Raw genomic sequence first — 17,778 nt, forward strand, 5'->3', positions numbered from 1 at the left:
TGAACTGTCAGCATCCAGCTCCCACAGCACTTCTGCAGAACCATCTTGCCCCAAGAGAAGCAGCCACAAGCGCTTTTGCTTTTCACATTTTGTTGTAATTTTTAAAAAGTAATCCTTATCATTGTAAAAATATTTTGTGAACTGATTGAGGTCAGCTTGAAAAACAATATATGTGTTGCATACACAAATGCCTCCTACTGCTCAGAAGGCAGGAAACGCAATCCTAAAATTCCTGTCGGTCTCTCAGTTTCTTTCCTGCCTTCGCTCAGGGTCTGCTGATTCTCCACCGATTCTCCTACAAGCTCAGCTCATTCTGCCTCCTATTTCTGTCTCCTCTTCTCTTTAGCCTAGTTTAGCCCTTGCCTTCTGTCTTTTACTGCTCTCCTCTTTGCTTTTCCTTTGCTTAAAAAAAGCACATGTTTATTTGCCCAGCTCCCTGGTGCGTTTGCCTCCTTTTCTCCCTGTCCCAATGCCTCCATCTTGGAAAGGATCAACCCGTAAGACTTCTGGCAGCAGCAAACGCTTCCAGGTCCTTAAGAAAATGGGCATATTCCATGGTAGCAGTTGGCAAATGCCTCTGTGCTTTATCTTCCTAGACTGGTGATCTAACATTTGGGGAAGTCAAGTTGCTGTAGCTGCAAGGAGGAATTTATTGCCAGTCCCACTCGATTGCCCTCCACATCAGATAGTCTTGGCCTTGCTGCCCAAAGGGAAACTGCTTCCGTCAACGACCCACCAATCTCTGGGTTTGCAACAAAGCAGGCACCATCTTGAGTAAAACAGTCAGTTATGAACACAGGCCATCAGATGGTGCCTGGAACCTGCCTCAGGCAGAATGCCTCTGACTTTCTTGGGGAAGCCTCTGTACAGGCCAAGGTTTAGACCACAGTGCTACCTATGTCCCTTATTGGAGGTCCACCAACTGCCAATTGGAAGGTTGGCGGTTCAAATCCGCATGATGGGGTGAGCTCCCGTTGCTGTGTCCCAGCTTCTGCCAACCTAGCAGTTCAAAAGCATACCAGTGCAAGTAGATAAATAGGCATTGCTGTAGCAGGAAGGTAAACAGTGTTTCCGTGCACTCCGGTTTCCGTCACGGTGTTCTGTGGCACCAGAAGCGGTTTAGTCCTGCTGGCCACATGATCCGGAAAAGCTGTTTGTGGACAAACACCGGCTTCCTTGGCCTGAAAGCGAGATGAGTGCCGTAACCCCATTGTCGGCTTTGGCTGGGCTTAACCGTCCAGGGGTCCTTTACCTTACCTTTAACAAGCTGAGACAATGTCAGCACAGCAAATCTCCTGAGCAGGTAGACACCCCCCCCCCCCGGCACATCCCTCCTGTTTCTTAAGTTCCAGCTTTCTGTTTAAAATTAGACTGTTTTCAGGAAAATTAAAAAAAATCAATTTGCTGACATTTCATGCTATTTGATTTCCTTTTTCTTTCACCCATAACACTGGCATAAAGAGTACCAGGAGTGGAGGCTTTGCAGGCTCTGAGCCACCTAGATAAAGAGATGGGGGAAAACTTTTCCTTGCCCCCATAGCTATGGGCCATTTTTTTTGTTAAAACTGTTGATATTGTTTCACCCCATAGCTTTGTGGGGAAGGCTGTCCCATTCTATGTTTTCTAGGTGGTTTGGAGGCTGCATGGCTATTTCATTTGAGGCTAAGCATCTCCCTTTGTCCCTGTGGCTGCAGGTACCTCAAGCACATTTTCCTTGAATGCTATAACTGTGTGGGGCAGATACTGGTGCTGCTCCTGCTACTTAGAGCAGGCACTGGGCCAAGGCAGCATTGGGACAAGGGGTGCTTCAAAAGGTTCTCCCCGGTTTCTGAACTGCTCCCCCCCCCCAGGTTGTGATTGACCTTTGGGGTTGTGCTGTAAGCCTCCAACACCATCCAGAGAACGAGTGTTAGATGGCACCCCAGACTCCACAGCACTGTGGCATTCCAAGAGTCCCGCCACTTAGCCTGTGTTTGTGGACATGAGGCACAGAAGAGACTGTGGTGTCTTTAGGATATATGGTTTATTTGCATACACACATACACAACATGAGCTTATGATGGAGGGGCTCACAGCAATACACGGTTATTTTTCTCCCATGGCTGTCGCCTTCGATTTAAACTGCTATTATGCTTTTTCCTCTAGCTTGTATCAGGCAAGCTCCAAACCTGAAACTCCACCCTTGAAATTCTAGCACTGTCTTCTGCTAACTACCCAGAACCCAAGGGATAGGGGGAAAAACCATAGTGGCAGTTTGTGAGCAACATCAAGTTGAAAAGCAGGGGGGTGGAGCTCAGAGCAACGTGGGCTTGCAGTTTAAATCCAAGGCAACAGATTAGGGCCAAAGACCCCACAAGGGATGGAGTCATTTTCCTTCTTTGCTCAATGCAGTTCTGTGTTAGCACTTTGGTTTTGTATTTATAATCAGATACATCATAGCTGGTATTCAGCTCAGCCAGGGCTCAGAACTGGCGGCAGAGCTGGAGGAACTGCCCTGCAGGTCCTTGGTCCCTTAACTGCCTGCCCCTGGCCGGGGGTGGGGGCCTTAGACCCCTGGTTGCGCTGGAGTCTGCTCCATTCTGCTCTTCATCTTTTTAGGTTGGGGCCTGGGTGTAAACTGGGGGAACTTCCGCTGCTTATGTGACAAATGAGGATGTGGTTACCACCTCGGTCACAAGCCAAGATAGACAATTCCTGTTACGCAAAGAACTCCTGATGTGGCCAGGCTAGGTGTCACGTTCTAAAGAGAAGAATGGCTGAAAGGCTGTCCCCTCTCTCCCTTGGTTGCCTGCATTATTGTCAGTTTCCTTTTCTTTGAAATGCTCTTGCCTGCTTCTTTTCATTGGTTCATGTGAGCAGAGGGCCGAAGGGAGAGGCAATGTGTTTTAAATGTATTCATTGGTGTCTTGTTTAGAGCCTGATGACCACTTAACAGTAGCTCAGTCAATAAAGAAGGAATTTGACAGTCCAGATAATGCAGATGTGAGATTTCAAGTGGATGGAAAATACATTCATGTTCATAAAGTCCTTCTCAAAATTAGGTATGGAACTAATATTCCCACCCTTTTTTCTCCCTTTTTGTTGTTCTGTTTTACAACCAGAATCAAACTGCTTGCCAGTGATGTAACTTATTTTCCTTTTGTATGTGATTCTTCAGGTGTGAGCACTTCCGTTCAGTACTAAACAACAATAATGATGAAATTATAGAAATAAGTGAATTCTCATATCCCGTTTACCGAGCCTTTCTGGAATACCTGTACACGGACAGCATCAGTCTTCCTCCTGAAGATGCAGTAGGTAATTGGAAGAAATGGGATCATTTAGAAGAGCTGAAGTTCATTTCAGCAGGCTTAAAATGTAAAGTAGTTGAATGTATTGAAAAGCATGTGATACTCTTTAATACTTCATTTATTTTGAGAACAGCCCTTTTTTATTTTGATTATTCATTTGTTTATATAGGTGTCCCCCCATTTATATGCGATTGATTTGTGCACCATCCTGTATACACGTGGCATTGGGAAATAATTTAATTTAAACTTGGAAATGGTGTGAGAGAGCTAGAGTCCTTGTAGCTGGAGCCGGAAGAGGACATCAGTGAAGACAGAGGAAGCCCTGAAGAGACCTGAGGCACGGCAGGGCTTTTTTCAGCTGCTCAACTTCCCCGCCTAACAGCTGGTGCATGGGGTAGCGCAGCAGCTGTCAGCCCCAGATCTTCAACTCCAGATATTTTAGTCTGGATTGGGGAGAGAGTGGGAGAGAGCTAGAGAGCAGGAAAAAAGGGGGTTTGGAAGCTTCACATGATTTCAGTTATGCACATGGGGTCCTGGAGCATAACCCCCCACGCAAGTGGTAGGATGCTTGTACATTGAATTTCAGAATGGAATCTGCTGCACTAACTTTCCACTTCCAGCATGCAGCATCCTTACTGTGTATTTGAGAATTCATGGGTCAGTACATTGGATGCATTTATGAGTCAATGCACTGGAGAAATCAACATGTATTTGTCCAACTTGTAGCCTCTGAGAAAGGCCTTAATTAGCGGTAAAGTGGATAAATTATAATTTTGTGTGCATGTAGTTGGATATACCTGCAGGTGTCACAGTACATTTTGAATAAATGATAAAATAAGCAAAACCTGCATTGGATTCCTTTGGAGGCCCCCTTAGTTCAGCACTCATACAGCCTTCCAAGATGTATCTGATTGGATTTTATGGGATGTAAGCAGGACATGGCAGAAAGAGCAATTGCCTGATGATAATCTGGTCATCCGTGGTATTTCCCCCCAATAAAACAGGGTGTGAATTCTGGTTTTGCTTTTAACAAATGTCCAGTCTTGTTTTAAAGTTCTCTAAGCAAGTGATCCTGGGTTATTGGAAGGAGCTGAGCAGTAGACCTTAAGTAGCCTTATCTTTTATTAGCTTTAGCAGTACAGAATTCCTGCCCTCCAGAGGAGGGAGCCAGAGGGCCACCTGCCCCAGGTGGTGGCAGGAGGAGCCCCAGGTGCGCTGCTCAACTAACCTGCAGGTAATCTCAGAGGCTTTGCCCCTATTTGATTATTTTCAGCATCCCTAATTTTCCTAATGTACCATTTGCATACTTGAGCAAAATTAAATCACTGCTTCTCCCCAGGCTGCAGTTTTGAGAAAAAATTATCACAGTTATGCTGGTGTTCAGCATAATTGCTCAACTGATAATATGACCTTTGACATTGAAGACCCAATAGTATTTCACATCTTCTGTAAAAGAAGAAGTGAAATCTCAATTATTTCCCTTTTCATTTTCAAAAAGGAACACTGCATAAGCATTACATCACATAACTCCCCACAACACAGAATCTATATAACGGGAACATGCAATTCATAGCAGTTGCCAGACTCTGTTTTGGGTGGGGGGGTGCAGGCCATTGTCACGCAAGTCAGTGTGAAGAAAAGGGAATGAGGAAATGGTTGCTTTCACAACCCATATAGTCCGCCTTACTTTTTCTGCTAGAGGCTCTTAGGCCTCAGGAATCAGAGTGGGGGTTGCTCAGTCCTGACTGATCCCAGGCAGACCAAGCCAAGCTTGTCCTGGCTGCAACCTCAGGTCTTCACCCACTGAGCAGGAAGGTCTGAAGGGGGCAACTGTTGCACATTCAGCCGAATGCCTGGACAACCAGGATTCCCGATCCAGTGGGAAACCGGAAGCATGTTAAATAGTGCCCCCAAGAAGCAACCATGCGGCTTGTTAAGCTATAAAGCTGTGGTCTACCCATTTTGATCCAAGAAATACAGGACTATAGCAAATGCATTTTTCCTGCCTTATTCCCCTTCTGGGCAGTTATATTAAGATCCAGAGTTTCTGTTTTGGGGAAACCTCAGAAAAATAGGGATGAGTTAAAATTGTGGAATGCGAATAGCAAGCATGTTGTATGTGCAAATCATCCCTAAATGTTTGGGTGTTTGTGTGCCACTGAAAATATGAACTCTTCAATGTTTCCTTTCCTTCTAACCTGTGTAGCCACGTGTTTCCCCTGCCTCCTCTTTTCTCCTGGCAGGTCTGCTGGACCTCGCAACCTTCTACCGAGAAAATAGACTGAAAAAGCTTTGCCAGCAAACAATCAAGCAGGGAATTTCCGAGGAGAATGCGATCGCCCTTCTTTCTGCCGCAGTCAAGTATGAAGCAAAGGTAGGAATGAGGCTTAATAGTTTCCTGCAGAGATGCTTCTGATGTTTGAGACCCCTTGGTATTGGAAATAATCTGGTAACTAAGAGACTAAGCTGGGAAACCCCGCCAGATGGGTGGGGTATAAAGAATAAGATTGTTATTATTAAAATTTAAATGATGATTATGAATCAGGAGGGGCCGTTTGAATTTTGCTTTTGTAATATACCTTCCAGGTGCTTCCCAGTCCAAGGAATACACATGGCAGAACTAACTCTTTAGTCGCCTCTACAGCTCAGAATACCTAAGCAGTCTAGGCAGCTGTTCCCAGGTCTGGACTCTATGGAGCAGTTGCAGCAACTGCAGAGCACTCTGCCTCCACCAGGTTCTGCCCCTTCTCCCCACAGCCTGTGCACACATAGCTGGCACCTGCATGAAGACCCCTCTGTCCTTCCCCCTTCCATCCTCTCCTGGTTCTGGGCAGGGGAGGGCGGGGAGCAATTGCCTGTTCTTCCTCCGTCTCTGAAGCTTCTCCTGCCTCTGATTCCTACCTCCTGGTTGGTACAGGTACCCACAAACCACTGCACTCCTCTCCCCAGTCAGATGGCAGCCCCCTTCCAGCAGTGCACACTTATCTGCGTCCTGCCAGGGGCAAAGGGCCATTTTCTGACCCTCGGCTTCCCATCTACAATCTGGAGAGAATACTCCTGGCCTATCTTCCTTGGCTGTTCTAAGGATGACAAGACACAGGATGCAAAGAAGTTTGAACATTTGAAAGTACAGCACAAATATTAATCTGAAGGTCGCAGTTTTTTCTGGTTTACAAGATATCAAATAGCTATCCGAAAGGTTAGAGAGCTGCAGACTTTCCCCTTCCCCTCTTCCTTCTAGACTTGCTTCCGTGGGTGTCTTCATGGGACCAGGCACTAGTGACCTGCCCTTTCTGTTCATAGCCACCACAACAAATTGTCTGCACTGAAATATACTATATCGAGTAAAGGAAAACAATAAACGAAATCCATAGCTTAGCCACAAAGCTGCATTTTCAGCAGAACTTGTACACTTAAAAATATCTTGAACACTCCCTTGGTGAGAGCTGTTTTTGTGTATTCATGGTGCATGGTACATTATTATTGAAGAACTTTAAGTGATGATTCTAGAATAGCAAGGGTTGGATATATACTTACTCTCCTTTACTAAGGGATGGACTCCTTCCATTTACAGAGAGGAGGAAGTTCCTTCCTTCTGCCTGGAGGCAATTTTCACCCATTTCCCCTTCCTCCTGCTGCTCCCAGCTCAACCCTCTTTGCTGTTCTGAATGCCCCCCCCCCAAACTTCTGGGGGAAGGGACAGTCAGAGAAACTCACTTCTCTCCTGCCTTTTAGCAGGAAGAGTTCTGCTCCTGGTGGCCAGGATCCATCCTTCATAGTTCTGTTGTAACAATTTCTTTTCAAATGCTTTTTCTTTTCTTATTCAGGCTGCTGAGTATGGTTCATATTACTGGAGCCAACTTTCTTTTCAATATTGGCTGCATTTGCAGATGCTGAACTGTGGCTTAGTGCTAATGGGCTCAGATGCTTTAGTTGAGATTTCGGCATTGCAGTTGGACTAGTGGCCCCACGGGGTCTCTTCCAACTCTGCAGTCCTGTGATCCAGTGACTCTTTGAAATGAAGTACCAACAAGGATTCTTTCAAAGCGTTAATTCTATCATGCAACAGCAAACTATCACTCGGCTTTGGAACACATTTTTTTTTTAAAAGCCTGACTAGCTTTTCAGGTACCTTTTAACTGAATAACTTTCTAAAGAAATGCCTGAAGTAACTGATATTACAGTTTGAAGTCTTGTTTATTCTGCTATATTTTACTCCAAGACGACCCATTTATCCTAAATAGAACCCAGTAAGGCAGACATGTATGTACAAAATATTATTTAAAAATGTGATCCCATTGAGATCCCAAGATGAAATTTTTCAAGTAACTCTTAGAAATATTAAATAATACATATTTGGCCATTTTTTAATCATATTAATTTTTAAATCACTTTTTAAATTTTTAAATTTTGTAACTTAACTTTAAAATTTAAAGTAAGCCCATCATGTGACAATAGCATATTAAAGGTTCTGAAGAGATTGGTATTTTTAGTTTTGAAATATCTCAATTCTGGGCTGAGCTTTCAAGGTTTTTGTGTAGTCTGGCAAGGCCAAAATTGTCATTGTTTTTTTATTTCAAACCCGCATAACTCAAAATTGGGATGAGATAAAAAAATAAAATTTCAGATTTAAACTTAGTTTTGATCATTCAACAAGTGTACAAAATATTAAGAAAATTGAATTCCATGAGGTAAAAAAAACCTGGATCACTTGCTATAGAATGACCCGCAATTGGAGTTACCAGCCCATGGGTGGCAGCTGCTGTCGGAGTTTACTTTGAATTTCGGCAAATGTCAGCGCAGGCGCTGCAGCTGTACCTGGAAAATGTATCCGCCATGTCGCTTCACTTTGGGTGGTCCCATTTCCGCTAACATATGTAATACTTATTTCCTTCCTAGGAATTGGAGGAATTTTGCTTTCGGTTTTGCATAAACCACTTGACTGTAGTTACTCAGACATCAGGCTTTGCAGAAATGGACCATGACCTTCTGAAGAACTTCATTAGCAAAGCCAGCCAAGTGGGAGCATTTAAAAACTGAAGGAAGGGCAGTTGCAGAAAATCAAGGTATTTTCAGAAGGGATACTCGCGAAGTAAGTGCTGAAAAAAGAGTACGTCTCAAAACATAGCCACTAACTTCATTGGAGCAAAAAAGGCTGCGGGACTCTCATAGCCACTGCCCCGCCTCCAGGATATTGTTGCGTCTTCCTTTATGTCACTTGTTCAGCTTTGAAAAACCTTGCAGAAATGCTGTTTGGCAGTTTGCACTGGCAGCATTCAGGAATCAGTGTGCTGCCCTAGTAAGGGAAAACTCCCCCTCTTAGTACTCCTGGTGGGTGAAAACCTAGGAAAGGACACTTCACTTCGTCTATTCACTTCATGTTCTACTCTGTTTGCAGAGGCTTTAGCTTGGGCATGGACAGAATTCATGTCGTCTTCAGTTTGAGGGACTAAGTAACCTATGCTTGTGTTCCAAACATGTATTGTAGAATTCAGCGGACTTCTCTAAAATTGTATCTGTACTGTTTGCTGAACCCTTCAGAGCAACATATTATCCTAAGTGAAATTCAAATGGTGTCACTCTATCAGTCTCTCTGCTGCAACAATAGTGCAAGCTTTTGTGGGCTTTTGACAAGGAAATAAATTACTCCCTGGTTTAAGTCTAGGCTAGTTTTCAGAAATCTAAACCCACTTAAAAGCAAGTCTCATAAAAGCTGCAGCGTTATCAGCCGTCTACAAAAGAGACTGCAGTGGCACAGAACCTCATGACCGGGATTGAGACGCGCTCAGCAACCGGAACCCACAGTATTTTTTCTGCAGGTTGCTTTCCTTTTTTTAAAAAAACAAACAAGCAGCAACTGGTGTTTTCTTCATTTGCAGGTAAATTTGGTTATTATACCAGCCTCTGCTGTGGTTGTCATTTCTAGGCTGTCACACACTATAATCCTCAGAGGCAAGAGGAGCAGGTAGCAACATCGTAAACCTCTTTTGTACTCCAAGCTACAAAGTCATCTTTCAGTGAGTGCCTTTTGCAGCAGAAATTACTTCTCTACTTCAATCTACCCAAGGGTGGGTGATGGAGGACAGATAAATAGTTTACATTAATATGTCAGAACATTAATAAAAGGAGGAGGGGCAGTGGAGCTGCTCTATGGAAAAGAGGTTGGCTGGGGGAGAAAAGAAGTGGATTTTTGAAGAGATTGTGTTCACTTACCTTTTTTAACTCTGGTTTTAAATTCTGTCAACCTGTATAAATTATGTATAATTTATTCTGCAGATCTTGGGGGGCACTGAGCTGTTCCCCTTAACTACTAAACTTTGCTTAACTCTTCTTCCTCCACTCCCACTTCTACGGCTTCAGATATCTAAATTTAACCTTCTCTAGTCACACACTCTTACAGGGAAATCTCAACAGGAGCTAGTTCCTTCACTGTTAAAACTGGTAGAAAATACTCAAGTGTGTTTGACTAAGGTGTATTTTTAGAACTAGTCTTCTAAAGCTCTTCCATGTATGTGGGAACTTGAAAACTGCTTCAAATTCTGATACATATCTGTGCATATGTTAGGTCAGAGAAAGGCCACAGTACTGTTTTGTCTTTGTCACCAAAGTGAAATGGGGTGCAAAGAAAAATGGGGAAGAAAATTGGTGTTTCTAGTCTATAAGGTAAATTATAAGAGCTTTTAAACTTCCCATTGGTAAAAAGTACGACTGGTATTTACCTGAAAAGTAGATTTGTAAGGGTGTCATGCTGTCACTGGGTTGGGGGGAGTTGTCGTGGTGAGGAAGGCAGGGGCGATAAGCTCTTCCCACAGTGGGTGTCCCCCCAGACGCACCAAGCTCAAGTTCTGCTGTAGAAAGTACTGCTGACCATAGAAGGAGCAAAAGGGGAGCAAAGCGCAGGCAAGAGCAGGAAACGGGGGAGCAACCACTTCTTGAAGAGCTTACTGCTCCTGCCTTCCTCACCAGGAAAACTCCCCCCAACCCAGTGACAGCATGACACAAGTGTTACTGCCAAGTAAACCTTGTGTAAGATAAAGCTATAAAAGTTGCTTATTTAATCCTCATTGCTGAAAATCAGCATCCTTGTGGGCCATTCAAACCAAATTAAGGAGTTTTTGCATGATACTGTGGCTGTACTTCTGTGATCCTTGGAAAGACATCCCGTGGCCACAGCTCTCCCATCAGCTCTCCCTTTCCGAGGATGAAGAGATCCTTGGCCCTGCTTCTGCAACAACTGCCCTGACCAGACCAACCTTGGAGATGCAGTGTCTCTAGGGCCAAAAAGGGACCTGCTGGCTGGCCAGCAACCATGGGAAAGTGACCCAAAGGAGCTAGTGCATTTGCTGTCCCTGCCCGTGTCCACCAGCTGAGTGCTCCTACACCCTCCTTTCCGGCGCTGGCGAGAGCTTGGCAGAGCATGAGAAAAGGAGGAAGACACTGCTCTCTTGCATAGTAACCCAAAAGCCACAGCTAGGAGGAGGCAGAAGAGAGGGCTGCAAACCTCTCCAGCCTATTTGTATCTGGAACACTCTTTAGCCCTAACCCTTATCTGAGCATGTGAACCTGAACACCTGAAGAGAAAATGTAACAGCAACATCAAAAGGGCATGAGGGCAGAGGGAGGGATGGCAGGCGAATATGAAACTGTATTGTAGTAATACAAATACCCAAATAAACTAAAGGTGAAAAAGCCCTAAAAATAGTTACACACTAGTATTTTGCTAGCAATCTGACTGCATTGAACTCACTATTAACGTTATACTACCAATGTTTGTAAATGTGTATTGTACTGAAATAAACATTTCAAGAATGTAGTTTTTTTCCTCTAAACCATAAATCATGCAGCATGAAAATAATCCATACTTGGAGACAAAGGTGAGAAAAAAATCCATTTTTATAGTTCACCTCTAAGCCATCCTAGGACCAAAATCAAATGCACAGGGTTATGAGAATTCAAGGTCATAACTACAAGGAAAACTATATATTGCTGCTTACATGAAAAAGTGAAATTAATCCTTGAAGCAGTAATATTTATCTGTATAAAGAATAATACTTCCAATGGACAGTAGTTACCTTTGCTTCAATACATAATTATAATAGGATAGTTAAACTTTAGTAGCCAAAATCTTAAACTTATTGCTAGTAAAACCCCAGGGTTTCATTTTCATAGCCTAGTTAAGCTTTAAAATTCAACCATCTATTTGCACGAAAGCTTTTAACATCTTTTTTTATTCAAGATATGGATGGAAAAGAGCACATTTAGTATTTTGTACTGCAGAAAAGAAAATGGTGAATATGCCTATCAGTACATTTCAGTAAAATTCAAGAAGCCCACCAGATTACAAAAAGCAAATAAGTGCTTGAAAACAAAAGGAATGAAGGTGGAAATACTAATGAGGTACAGCATCTTTGTCTCAGTAGTATGGCTACACAGTGAGCTGGATCCAGTCCTACTCAAGTACAATCAGCTTTTACACCTCATGTTCAAGTTATACACATCATTGTAGACCTTAGTCCTTGCAGGTGTAATTAAATTATGTATGAACTGCTTTTTTGTTTGCTTGTTTGTTTCTAATGCATAAAATAGGTAAATAGTGCATGCAAGTCTAAAACTGAAATGACATTTCTTAAAACACAAGTGCATTTTGACTGTCTACTTAAATCTCAGGTGCCTTTGCTCTAAGGAATTTGTATAAATAAAACGAAAGAGTATTAAACCACCAATGCTGCATTTGGAAGCAAAGAAATTTTTACTTAAAAAACCCATATATGTGGCAATTAAGTAGCTAATATTGCATACTGCTATAAAACATTGGCTATAAAGCCCAACTATTTCAAATTAGCAAATGACAAGATAATGCAGACAATAAAGATACAACAAAACATACAATTCACATAATGTGGAAGTTCACTTTTGATCAGTAGTTGAATTATCAGCTCCATCATTCAGTTTCTGGTTTTGTATTCTGGTTCGAGTAGATGCTAAAAAACAAGCACAACAGTTTTACTTTGGGCATTAAATAGGAAAAATAGGCAGAAGGCAAATAAGCAGCTAATCTGGCCTTTGTTCTACAAATGTGGTGCTCATTACAATGGACATGTGAAGAGAATGAATAAAAACAGTATCAAGAGGAATAACGAAAAGTTGGCACAGAAAAACCTGGGACTGCATCAGTTATTAAAAGGACCTGACTTAAGAGCACAAGGGGGCACGAAACCCAACTGAGTCCAAGAACACCAGCACCGGAGACTATCACAGTCGAAATCAAGAAACCCAGACTTAGAAAACTGCACAGCTGTTTGTGCATGGCCAACACCCCATTGGTGTGAATGTTTTGCTATAAACTACTCACAGACTTTGGATCTCCCTCCCTATACAGGCTAAACTGCCTTCCTTCTGCCAGCAGGTGAATTCCAACAGGCTTTTGGGAACTGACCGTTTTTAAGGAAAAGGCTGGCGCTATGCTGCTTTTATTGTAATGATCTCTGTGTTTTAATACATCTTATATACATGCACACCTTTTAATTCTATTAATGTTTAACTGTTTTTAATGACACCCCCCCAAGTGTTTTAAGCTATTTCTATTTTATCTGTAAGCTGCCTTGATTCCCTTTCAGGGGAAAAGGCATCCTGGGTGCCACTTAAGATTAAGTCCTCTGGTCAGTTCCATGAACAACTAAGGCAAAGTCATTCAGTGCATCAAAAATTCTACCTCTTCGTCTTGACCGGAGCACACATATACCCTGTCTACATGAAATCAGCTATTACGACAGCCTTTCTCAGTATCGCCCTGAGCAATTTGGTCAGGGGGCTGATGGCACACCCCCACCCCAAGCACTAAATTAGCTTTGGGACGCAGTATCACCATGTGCAGCATTCCTATGGAGAAATCTTGCCCTTTGGGGATTTCCAGCTTGCTAGACTCTGTGCCCTATTTGACATACAGAATGATGCCCCCTCCAGTGCTTCCTTCCCTGCCTTTACTATGGATTTGGTATTCAGAGCTAACTGCATCCCACTGGTTTTCTCCACTCTACCATGTTCTCCATATGCCCCTTATATCAATGCTCTCCTCTTAAGACCAAGCACGAAAGCTCACACTTACGGACTCAGAAGCGTCTAGCATTGGCATGTAAATTTATACACAGCTCTCCATATAAAGGAGAGACAGAATCTAGGCATTGAAAGTGCAGTGGTGCATGACAGCAGTTCAAAGAAGTCAAAGCACCACAGACTAAAACCAAGTGCCAAAGACATTTGAACAAAATTTCACCTTCATTTCGGGGGAAAGATTTATTCTGAACTGGACCCTCCTCGGTTCCTATCAACTTCCCCCCCTACAGTCTGTTTTAAAGCTGCTTTGCCACCTTTATATTTTAAGTGCCAATAGTCTGGTTCCATGCTGGTTCAAGGGCAGCTTGCCTCTCTTGTACAGGCTTGGCTTGTCCCAAAATATTCCCCAGTGCCAAATAAGTCCAAACCTCCTCCTCGTAATGCAATCTCATCCACACACGGAGACCAACCTGATGTCAAGCTGTCCCTGGGCTTGGAACTGGTGGCACCTCAGAGGCCAACCTGATGTCAAGCTGTCCCTGGGCTTGGAACTGGTGGCACCTCAGAGGCAGTTACCTTGAGAGTCCTGACTCAACATCCTACCGAGCTAAAGTTCACTTCTAGGACCTCACAGCTATATTTCCCTTTGCCATTGGTGCCAATGTGCACCATGACCACTGACTCCTCTCCAGAAATCTACAAGGTTACGTAGACAACAGGCAGCATCCACAACCTTTGCATCAGTCTTGTATCCCCATCACACGCGGCTTTCTTGTTCCTGATGACTGACTGACCCACAACCAAGATCCCTCCACTCCCCCAGAGGAGTAGCTTTGGCCTGAGAGGACAATTGCTCATGCCTCAGGGAAAGGGTCCTTCTAAGGGATTCTTCCCCTCTTCCTCCTTTCCTGAGAATGTCACTCTCCATTATATTGAGAACTATCTTTCCCTGGGGACAAGAACTTACTCATTTCTGCAAGCTTTTGTTGGAACTTGGAATCTCCAGAGAGGTGTTCCCTGTAGAGAGAGAAAAACCCAGTTACACAATACTCTGATCCAGAAAGCATAGTTGGCTGGCTAGTGCCCCAAGGCAGCAAATGTGTATTTCCACTGCAAACCAGATGAGAACATGGATACATGTTTGGCAAATGGCACCAAATGACTTTCAGTGTACATTGCACCTCATCTCTGTGTGGAATTTCCCAGGGAGTGAAGGAATCTCCTTCGGCAGATCAGAACATAATTTAATCATTTAAACCGGAGTTTCTCATTCAAGCTTAATGTGTGTGTGTGTACACACAGAGAGAAATACACAGTCTACACTGCACTTTAGGCATTTGCATAATTTCATTTACTGTATGAAACCAGTTATATAACCATAGAAACACAGGCGTCACCAAAATTTCCAGTGTCATCATTTGTACTGTAGAAGAAACAAGCCACATTTCAATATAAAATACAGCAAGACTTAAGAGCTGCTTTGGAAAATTCAGAAACTGCCTTATCACTTTGTATACAAAAGAAACATGTTAATTGCCATAATTATACATACATGCACTTAATCAAACATTCCATTCTCCTTTTAGAAAGTATTTTATATCAATGAAGACAACTGAATTCAACAACTTTAAAAACAAGCTCACCTTCCATCTGCTTCATCTTGTCCAATATCAAAGTGCAGCCTCTTCAGAGTTTTGGGCGCTGTGCTCACTTCAGCATGGCGTTTTAGATTATGATCTCTGTTGCACACCATCTGGTTTATCTTCTGAAACTTTTCAGAAGTCTAGAATGCCAGAGAACCACACAAAAGTTGAAATCCATCATTTTATCTTAGAAATACAGTACTATGAGTTTGATCCAGAGTTGCCCTTCTGTTTGTGGAGGGAACAGATCCATCACAACCTCCCATGGTGCTCCAGAGGTCTTTCCACCCTTCAGAGGGCAAAGGAGAAACGGGTAGATCGCTTCCCCTTCCCTTCCTCCAGTCGAATATCACAGGAATAGACCTCTACCAAGCACAAGACTGGATTAACTCATCAAAGTCTCAGCAGGAAAAATACATCTTTTTTTCCTTTCCTTATTCCCGAAACAGCCTCACATAGATTAGGATAGGGAGCTGGTGTTTATTTGTTTTTATTTTTTAATATCATAGCACTTACTCTCCAAACTCTAACCATCACTCCTTCTGCGATACTGTACTATAAGCTGCTGAGTGTTAATGGAGGGAGGAAACACACAAAAAACCTGAGCCCAAGGAGAGAATGGAAGTTTGCTTACTGTGAACTTGTTCAAGGTCCCAACCAGCATGGAGCAGGAGCACTGCAGTCCTTATTCAAGCTTAGCCCAGGGGGCAGGGAGGCCACTCTTCCTTGCCACCCTTCACTATGCTAAAAGGTTCAGGTAGGAAGTGAGGTGGCAGATCCCTGGAGGAGACCCTGCAAACCTGCAACCGCTCACTGGGATAGAGGGGCCAGTAGTCTGACTGGCTGGAAGGTAGATTCCTGTCATCTCACCTTTGCATGGTTGGAATGCAGCCCTGTCCATTTGCTTCAAGCCCCACTCACCCCTGGCGTGTGGCCCTTGGAAGGCTGCACATGAGGGAGTCCAGACCTCAGGATGAAAGAGGGTTGCAACCCAGATGGTCCACTCAGTATGTAGAAACCACTACAGTCAAACGCTTTGGTACTTGTACATTTCGGCTCCCAAACGATCAAAACCCAGAAGTGAGTTTTCCGATTTTCGAATGTTATTTTGGAAGCTAAACATCCAATATGGCTTCCGCTATTGTTTCCAGTGCGCCTGCGCAATCAGGAGCCAATCAGAAGCCGAGCCTTGGTTTTCGAACGTTTCGGAAGTCGAATGGACTTTTGGAACGCATTCTGTTTGAAAACCAAGGTATAACTGTATCTCATTTTTGTGTGGCTCTGCTCACTTCCAAACTAACTGGAATTAAACCACTTTAGTTCACTATTAATGATGGAGCTGAAATCAGAAGGGCAGGAAGATGACAGGAGATGGGGAGAGTGTTCAGCCCTTGCCTTGTTGGTAAATTTCCTCTCAAAATTGCCCCCCTCAGGCTGCTCCTGTCTCACCTCAGTATAGGGGAAGAAAAACAAATTCTTGTATCTTTTCGCCTGAAGGAAGACATGTAGCTTGAGGGGTGCAAATTGTGAGGGGAAAGAGCCAACCACAAAACTGCGTCACACATTCCTTCCAGTGTGGCCAGCAGATGTTCTTTATTTAAAAAGATGTAAGGGACATGTTGTAGCTCTGTAATGTGCATCTTGACCATAATACTCTAAAACCATTTTAAAGCAATTATCATTTCAAACACAAAACTCACCCCAAACGATTCTCCTATTGAGACCAATATTCTGCAAAAACAAGAATGGGATAAAAACATAACTCATTTTTCTATTAAACTGATGCCAAAAAATTACAGGTAACTTGCATCTTCTGCTTATTTTACTTCTGCGATGGCAGCTTGGCGTGGATGGGTGGGAAATAAATGAATAAATGGAAACTGAAGGAAACCCACTTTCCATTTATTTATTTTCATCTTCCCCACCTGCCTAAAGCTATGATCGCGGGTTTGCCCAGCTTTGGGAAGGAGGCACAAGGGCTGTGGCAGGGTCCTAGAGCCCTCCCACTTCCTCCCTAAAACTGGGCAAGCACTTGCCCGCTTTTGGGAAGGAGGCACGTGGATAGATGGATAGAACTTTATTCACATTAGCCAATGGCCATAGCAACAGTGAAACATTACAGTATACTCAGAAAATGCAGTTTGGGAGGCACAAGGACTGTTGTAGGACCCTGCCTGAGCTTTTACGCCTCTCTCCTGAAGCCAGACTTGGGCTTTGAGAAGGCATCAGCAGGGCTCTGGGATCCTTGCGGGGGGGAGCAGTTACGGAGGCTCCTGGCTTCACATGTTTAACCAAACTCTCGCATAAGATGAGAGTTACCTCATATACAAGGCATGGCATGTGAAAACTGTCACGTTTGCAAGAGGAAGTTGCACAATACTCCCCATAATGCTCAATCTGCTCCTTTTCACCCAGATTTAGGAAGTGCCAAGTCTTATCAGCTAGACATATCCTGTTCAAAGGAAAGAAATCAAAAGCCATTTTCTTAACTCCCTAAACTACAACACAAACTACTCCTGAGGGGGAGGCGAGAGAATGCTACAGACAAGGACTGATAACCAATGATATCCATATGTTCAACCAGTCAGAGTGAAGTTCCTAGTCTGGGCTGCTTGGAGGTGGTTCATTTTTCTGACCCAACTAAACTAATTTTCTTGCTTCCCCTGCCCTCTCCCCCAGCTGCTTTTCTTCAGATCGCTGAAGTTTCTGTGTCAAGAGCCCAAGTCAAGGGCTTCATTTGGCTAAACAAGTTTTAGATGAGATAGTCATGGCATAGCTAAAGTAGAAATTGA

The 17,778-nt window shown here is 43.5% G+C and overlaps 2 protein-coding genes across 15 annotated transcripts in view; one reads left to right on the forward strand and one right to left on the reverse strand.

Annotated features, from left to right (window-relative positions):
• Positions 1-10,811, forward strand: part of RCBTB2 (RCC1 and BTB domain containing protein 2) — a 29,028-nt gene extending 18,217 nt beyond the window's left edge. For 6 of the 11 annotated variants that reach the window (XM_053363609.1, XM_053363618.1, XM_053363636.1 and 3 more), the window contains 4 exons: positions 2,915-3,041; positions 3,158-3,297; positions 5,534-5,664; positions 8,190-8,404. In XM_053363609.1, coding sequence (XP_053219584.1) covers positions 2,915-3,041; positions 3,158-3,297; positions 5,534-5,664; positions 8,190-8,330 — 539 coding nt within the window. In that variant the 3' untranslated portion in view covers positions 8,331-8,404. Of the gene's footprint in view, positions 1-2,914; positions 3,042-3,157; positions 3,298-3,459; positions 3,786-4,418; positions 4,525-5,533; positions 5,665-8,189; positions 8,405-9,169 lie in introns of those variants that run through there. The other 5 variants (XM_053363601.1, XM_053363627.1, XM_053363652.1 and 2 more) reach the window with 5 other exon arrangements.
• Positions 10,812-11,665: 854 nt separating this feature from the next.
• RB1 (RB transcriptional corepressor 1) overlaps positions 11,666-17,778 on the reverse strand; it is a 58,857-nt gene continuing 52,744 nt past the window's right edge. For all 4 annotated transcript variants that reach the window (XM_053363553.1, XM_053363544.1, XM_053363562.1 and 1 more), the window contains 4 exons: positions 16,687-16,717; positions 14,987-15,126; positions 14,311-14,360; positions 11,666-12,271 (listed from right to left, as the gene is read on the reverse strand). In XM_053363553.1, the coding sequence (XP_053219528.1) occupies positions 12,198-12,271; positions 14,311-14,360; positions 14,987-15,126; positions 16,687-16,717 (295 nt within the window). In that variant the 3' untranslated portion in view covers positions 11,666-12,197. The remainder of the gene's footprint in view (positions 12,272-14,310; positions 14,361-14,986; positions 15,127-16,686; positions 16,718-17,778) is intronic.

The sequence above is a fragment of the Podarcis raffonei genome, chromosome 1, assembly GCF_027172205.1.
Source record: "Podarcis raffonei isolate rPodRaf1 chromosome 1, rPodRaf1.pri, whole genome shotgun sequence".
Taxonomy (NCBI): domain Eukaryota; kingdom Metazoa; phylum Chordata; class Lepidosauria; order Squamata; family Lacertidae; genus Podarcis; species Podarcis raffonei.